Genomic DNA, 6963 nt, shown 5'->3' on the forward strand with positions numbered 1-6963 from the left:
ATTACGGCAAGGCTGGGATGGTCAATTTGGTAAAGTAAATCCGTTGGGCATCTTTCTTTGCCTTTAGACAAAATTCTGATGGCAAAAGAGCCAAACGGGACAGGCAAAAAAAATAAAATAAATAACCATGAGGTCCTGGTGGGCACATGGCCACGCAGCCTGCTGTTTTCATATTTACCGGCCTGGGGTCTTGAACAGAATAGTGAACCCGTCTTTCAGGGGTACTGACCACAACCACTTTACCAAGTCCGTTATCAAGACTAGTTTGTCACATCTTCACATCTCTGCTGGTGTCAACCATCTTTCGGCCAAGGATGGTGTTCAATCATTTCCTAAGAGGACAATCCTAAGCTCCTGACTGTTTGTTCTCTACCAGCACAGAGCACAACATGTCATTCATGTTAACACGCATTTTCATGTCGCTGCTGGTGTCAAACATTTTTTAATCAGATTTGTAAAATTGTAAAAACTATTTATTAGTCTTGCCTTCTCCAAGTTGTCTTTGAAATGTTTTAGGGGCTTTTGATAAAACAAGACAACTTTTAACAAAAGCAAAAATGACACTTTTTCAGCTTTGCTTCCTCAGAAACCCATTTTTATTCATTATTCCGATGCAGAGTTAATGCCACAGCTGCTGTATTGCCAGTCTGTAAGAGTCCCTGAGTCAGAATTAACTCGATTCAGTGACTGTGCAATATCGTACATCATGCAAAAAGTAACTGACTACAGTAAGAAACAATGATTAATTACAAATTGTGAAAAATGCTTTGTAAGCATCCACTGCGAGTACAGCGTTCCATCTGTGGTTTAATTAGAAGTGAGGCATCGCTGATGCTATTTACAGCTCCAGAGTGTTGAGTGTGACCTTTGCAGATAATTTTGTAAACTGCACCCAGGACAGCTGGGTTTAAATCTTCATCTGCTGTAGCATTTTCTTCACAGTTTAGTAAGATAAACTTGTGGTGCATCTATACCTTTTCTAAAGCTGAGCATCTCATAGTCATCATTTACATAATGTACATATTTATAGACTCGATATCCCGTCACACCTTGGACATCCGATTGTTAATGTGTCATTCAAAAGGTCTAAAGAGCAGCTAAATACATCTCTACAATATCTAAAGGTGAGCATGACATTCATCATTTGTGTTATATACATATGTTCAGTTTACACAGTCCTCACATTATGTCACACTTGTGACTTAATACTGCATGTCAAATGAAAATTGTGGATGTGTTATGATGAATTACGGTGGATGGATGCCTGTGTGAAAGTTCTTATGGAGAAGTGATGGAAGGTGGAAATGGTTAAATCAGATCCCTGTGTTGACTCTAGTGGGCCCCTCCCGTCGTCTATGGTGTCAAAACTGAGTTCCTTTCACCTGAAGTGCTGCATGCACAGAGAAACTCACACAAATCCAAATAAGTCAAAGGAGTAGGAGTTGCTTTGTGATCAAATTCTTTAATATTCTCAAGTGTTTAAAATTGAAGAAAACATAAAAACAGCTGTAGAAAACAAAACAAAAGCTGAGGCGAGAGGTTCCACTAACTGGATTATCTTTGAGATTTCAGAAAATCGTGCAGCTAATCTAGTGTTGTAAATTTTAACGTCACATTTGATCGCGTTTAGGAATTAAGAAAATGGGGAGGGAAAAAAAGACATTTGTAATATTTCTTTACTGAATAATAAAAAAAAAAGCATCCAGTGTTAAACGTTTTTGCAAATACTGGTTTGCACTTCTCAGCAGCGTCTTCTGCTTAAGAAACTGATTCATACTAAATAAGAGGATTTGATGGGCTGAATTTCTATGCGGTTGTTGGTTTTGATTTGATGGAATATAGAAGAGACAAGTGAGGATCCTAAAGCTTTTACAAATATTTAAAGTAATCTCAAAGTATCTCTGTGTACAAATGTGGATTAATTAAAAACAGGTTTCCTCACAAGAGCTGACTACATCCATGCCAACCTCCCAGCTCTACTAGTACATATGTTTATGTACTTAAACAAAAACTTTCAGTCCTTCACTACCACAGCGGTTAGCGTCTATGTTTTCACACAAAAACATAAGCAGCACTAATTAAGGCTTGCATGAAATCTGTAGTTAACTAAAGAAAAAGGGAGGTATAGGACATTTAGCTGCTGAGACATTATGATTATAAATAAAATAAAAAAAAAGGTAGGATAAACACTACATGTGGCACGGGAAGGTAAGGAGAGCACACAACATAAAAATACCCCCTCCCCATCTTTTTCTACCATTAGCTTTTATGTTGGACCTCGAAACATGGCTCAAAAACTGTATTGTACTGTAGCAGCCAAAAGATAATCTGAGATATAACTACAAGCAGTCGTGTTTGGGATGCTAAAATCCAGAACTGTATGTGCTTAAGCAGCTGTCTTTAACTGATGTACACAGGATGCCTTTAAAAAAAAAACAAACAAACAAAAAAAAACTACAACTGGACTGTAAGTTGTTTACTCAGTTTGGGGGATCAAACCAAACATATGCATGCTGCTCCACCATGCATCACTGTAATGGGAGGGAGGGAGAGAGGGTGGAGACGCAAGTGAGATGTTGGTGCTTGTTTTAAAGGGGTGGCGGATAAGCAATCCCTTGCCTGAGCAAGCCTGACTTAAGGCAAAGGTTAAAATATCAATACTACAGTCTAAATATCAGGAGAGCAAATCAATATGCTTTCAGATGTGTGGCTACATGTTGGTGACCTTTTCCTGGATTCTGGCTCCACTGACAGGTGAGTCATGACTGGTAATCGGCGTGGGTGGCATGTTGAACCTTGCCAGTGTTTGGTTCAATTAACATCACATTTAGGAGGTCAATTGAAAATGAATGAGAACATGTATGCAAGCTAGTAAATGTAAAAAGACAGAAAACAAAAACTGAAAAGTGTCTGTGGGTTTGGGTTCTGAGGGGTACAAATGAGACCTGTAACAGATGGTAGGTATCCTTGATAAGGACGGTTTTCACATTCAGAGCCCTTGATGTAAGTTTGACACCAGCCTTTCCAAACCAGGATGTAAAAGGGGTCAGACCATCATAATCACAGCAGTTAGATGGAACAGTGATCTTACCACATGTACACCACTAAAAATGATGTGGAATTTTGATTCTCCGCCCACGCACGTCTGTTGCTATCCCAGTACAATCAAGGTGAACTGTATCGCATTGTTTGTGTCAAAATAATTACAAATTACAAGAGGGGAAAAAAACAAAACAACTTTTTCACCTTCGCTGTACTGGTATAGTTGTGCTCAAAGGCATATAAGAACCTTAAGTATGTGGCTGGCTATATACAGCTAAAACTGGTCAATTCTGCATGATTTTGGGTGAAGTTGACCCTGTTAAGGAAAACCAGGCTGGGCCTCAAGGCACCGATTCCCATTACAAGTCCCACTCAGTGAGAAAAGGGAGGGAGACATCCTGTATGTTACACACTGCTGTTGTGGAAATGCGCCTCCGCTGGGATGGAGGTTAGAGATTAGAAATATGTATCGACTCGTGTTCTGTGGACAAAAAAGAAACAGCGTGTCACCCACTACCCATTGGCTGATGACTGTGACAGGAAAACGAGGTAGGAAGTGGTAGTTCACGTGAGCTCAGACATGTTAGAAGCTTAATGTTGGGTGTTACTGAGATTTAATGGGATCTGGATTGAGGGGGAGGTGGTGGCTAACTGGATTTAGAAAGATGCAGGAGAATACAGTGCTGCATCTCCCCCTCGTTATAATCTGTGATACACCAGAGAACTTGGACCCCAGACCCTCTATACTCCCTCACCCTAGTGCCACTAGAAATGTTAGGTCTGGCTTCTATAATGTTTTCACAGCTGGGACTCCTCCCCAGCCTACCAACTGACTCGACAGTAGGAGGAGAATGGAGTTGGGATGGGGTGAGACGCCGCAGGGTGGCCAACAGAAACGGCCATTCACAGGAGGGAGTGACACTTTAGTTTTGTTTCTTGGCCTCTTGGTTGCCGTAACTGGAACCTGTTTTCTTCACCTCAGTGACCCCTATGAGGCGGCGGATCGCTATAGAGGCTGCAGAGAGAACAAAGGAGAAAGGGGGGGGGGGGGGGGGGGAGGGGGACACACAACAGGTCAGGAAGAAAACCTCACGAGCTTTAAATGAAACAAGCTACATCAGTTTTCATTCTGGGCAGGTGACTGGTTGAATTATACATCCATGACTGACCAACTTCAAAACAGTCAAATACCCAAAACCACAGGAGCTAAAGAACTCAGACTTTGCTCTTTTTGCAAGTACAATTAGTGCCAAAAAAGAACCTTGAAAAGTGCAAAACACTAACAGGACATGAGCACCAAACTGTCTAAAAGGTAAGGTTTGACCTACCTATGATGAGGAAGAGTATAAAGCCAATAATGAGGAGAGGGGAGCCACTGACGACCACTCCGCAGGCAAAATTGATGAGTGGTGAAAGCAGCAGTGTTGCCCAAAACAGGAAGTTGAGCAGCGTCCACAGCCTGCGCGGTGGGATAATTGTGGGTCCCGGGAACTTGCCTTCCTTATTGTACATTTCCTGTAAAGCATCCTGGGAGTTGGGAAAGATAGTGGTTACCTTTGTGCTTAATTTGATTTGAAACGACAGGATTTGCTGATAAATTTGACATCTGATTAAAAATAAAATAAAGATAAAGATAAATGAATTCTAGAAGAAAATAAAAAAAACAAATGGACCCTAGTCATGCTGTGGGGGGCAGTGTGTTGATATGGTACATAGTTCTAAGGGTCGTCACCACCTTTATTTTCACATCCTGCATAAGAAACGTCTTTTTCGGGATAGCAATACTATCAACAGGCAAAATTATGGGATAATGAATGGTTTTGAGTGTAAACATGGCTTCAGTTATGTGGCCTTCAGAGTCACAAACTCTGTTTTTGACATACAAAGTAATAGAGCAGTTTTCCACCACGATCTTCAAAACACCTACTGAGGTAACGTCTCTTGGAAGGAAGGAATTTACCACACTTTAGTCTGAGATGAATTCTCATGACCCAACACCTAATTAAGATACTTTAGTTTATCCTTTAATTTGTCACCTGCTCAGTATCCACAGGTCATGGTGTCTGAGTGTACCTCCTGTAGCTTAATGACGTTAACAAGTTCAAGAGTTGTTAATGTTTGGGAGGGAAAATAGATTGGTTTTTTTCTCTAATTTGATATCAAGCCCAAACTTGTCAGTGAATTCTTTCAGCAACAATGGGAAGTGGAAGGAAAATTTCCATGACACTGGGTACTAACCCCCCCTTCCCCCATATCCCCAAAACAACAAAGCTGTTAACCCAAATTAACAGTGATCTGGCATTTTAGGAGTCTTTAATGTGAGATTACCTTCTCCTGGTACAGCTTGTGTAGCCAGTTGGCACACTCCTGCTCATCGTCTGGTATATCCTCCACAGAAAACCGCCTGGATGTAAAACAGCAAATAACCATTGGAAGCAGATACAGTTTACCTTCAGTGTCTCAATATTTGGAAACAGGCAAGTAATGAATAAAGTTATGAATGAGACGACATCCTGCAGCTAGAGTCGACCACTTCAAAAAGACCTTGCTAATTTACGCAGCATTTTGCGGAGGAATGGACAAAGCAAAAAGTATTAAATTGAACTGAAATAGAGAAGCAGGAGATAAAAATATGTAGAGTGCTGTGACCTTTATAGTCCATCAGGTTTCATTGGAAAGATGCATTAGATTATTAATGGCACAAAAAATGTGTTTGTTTTCCAGTTTTGTTCCTTTTCCACCTGTTAATTATTTTGCTCGTGATTCTGGTTGATGGAATGACAGGCAGCTAATGTGTGTCTGAAGGCCACTACACATTCAGCACAACAAAAAGCAAACCACAATCATAGCCAGCCACACCAAAATAATCACTGTCGAGATAAATTCACATAAACAGCACTCAGGCACTTTTTAAACAACCCTATCAGGTTAATTCAAAAATGTAAACATATCTGCTGAGCAGTTTGCGCGCGCGCGCGCACACACACACACACACACGAAAGAGAAAAAAACAAAAACTCAAAGACATTTGGTCTGTAGTAGCAGCTTCTTGCCACCAGGTGCCTCCCTCTTCCCAAACACAATTCCCTCTGATACATGAACATTATCATACTAAGTGATTTCAGGTCACTAAAATAGTATTTTTACCCGTCTTCAGTCAACCTGACCTTGAAACTAAAAACAAAGTGTCCACCACCCTCCTGCTTTCAGCTTTATTTAAGTAAAATCACACTAGTGCTCCAATCTGTCTATAACAAGCTCCGAGCTCAGGGGAGCACCCTGGCCATTAAAGCTAATGTCCTGGAGTCTAGCCAGTCTCAGTGCCTCTTTGATTATTACAGGACAAAATGCAGTTGGGAGGAGGCCAAAATGCTTAAAACTCATTTATTCTAGTTTACTTGAAGAAACAGCTGAGCGTGCAGTGCCTTATTACAAAAAGTGATTGTTCAAAAGTAGAGAGCGGGCATCAGCGGTGCTTACCTTACAGACATATCAGCTTTGTACTTCTTGCCATTGACAATGCCCAGGAGGGTGGGAGTCTGGTTGTCTTTGAAATTCAGAGTCACATCATACACAGCAGTTACTGTTGAGAGAAAGAAGAGCAGGCTGTAAGCAACATACAAAATAAAAGAAATGCTCTGAATATAGTTTTTGTGTGACTTGCGCGTGAATGCCACCTGTGCCCTTAAGACACTGCAGTGTGGTGGTGAATCCTTTGGTTCGGGGTAATAGGTGATATTTGAGTATGGGCAGGCCTTTACTCTCTGCAACCTGCATACTGATTTGGTGCTTTTTCTCTGTAAAGCGGGTGCCCTCGCAGTACAGCAGAAACTGTAGAGAGAAAGGAGGAAGAGTTGTGTTAACACACACACACACACACACACACACACACACACACACACACACACACACACACACACA

At 41.1% G+C, this 6963-nt stretch overlaps 1 protein-coding gene across 2 annotated transcripts in view; it reads right to left on the reverse strand.

The window, feature by feature from the left end:
- Positions 1–1446: 1446 nt before the first annotated feature.
- Positions 1447–6963, reverse strand: part of agpat3 (1-acylglycerol-3-phosphate O-acyltransferase 3) — a 20637-nt gene continuing 15120 nt past the window's right edge. For both annotated transcript variants that reach the window (XM_013914003.1, XM_005745685.2), the window contains exons 6-10: positions 6720–6873; positions 6523–6625; positions 5371–5446; positions 4371–4569; positions 1447–4057 (exon numbers count right to left, since the gene is read on the reverse strand). In XM_013914003.1, coding sequence (XP_013769457.1) covers positions 3966–4057; positions 4371–4569; positions 5371–5446; positions 6523–6625; positions 6720–6873 — 624 coding nt within the window. In that variant the 3' untranslated portion in view covers positions 1447–3965. The remainder of the gene's footprint in view (positions 4058–4370; positions 4570–5370; positions 5447–6522; positions 6626–6719; positions 6874–6963) is intronic.

Source organism: Pundamilia nyererei, unplaced genomic scaffold (genome assembly GCF_000239375.1).
Source record: "Pundamilia nyererei isolate P.nyererei 1_Seehausen unplaced genomic scaffold, PunNye1.0 scaffold00163, whole genome shotgun sequence".
In the NCBI taxonomy this organism is placed as follows: Eukaryota; Metazoa; Chordata; class Actinopteri; order Cichliformes; family Cichlidae; genus Pundamilia; species Pundamilia nyererei.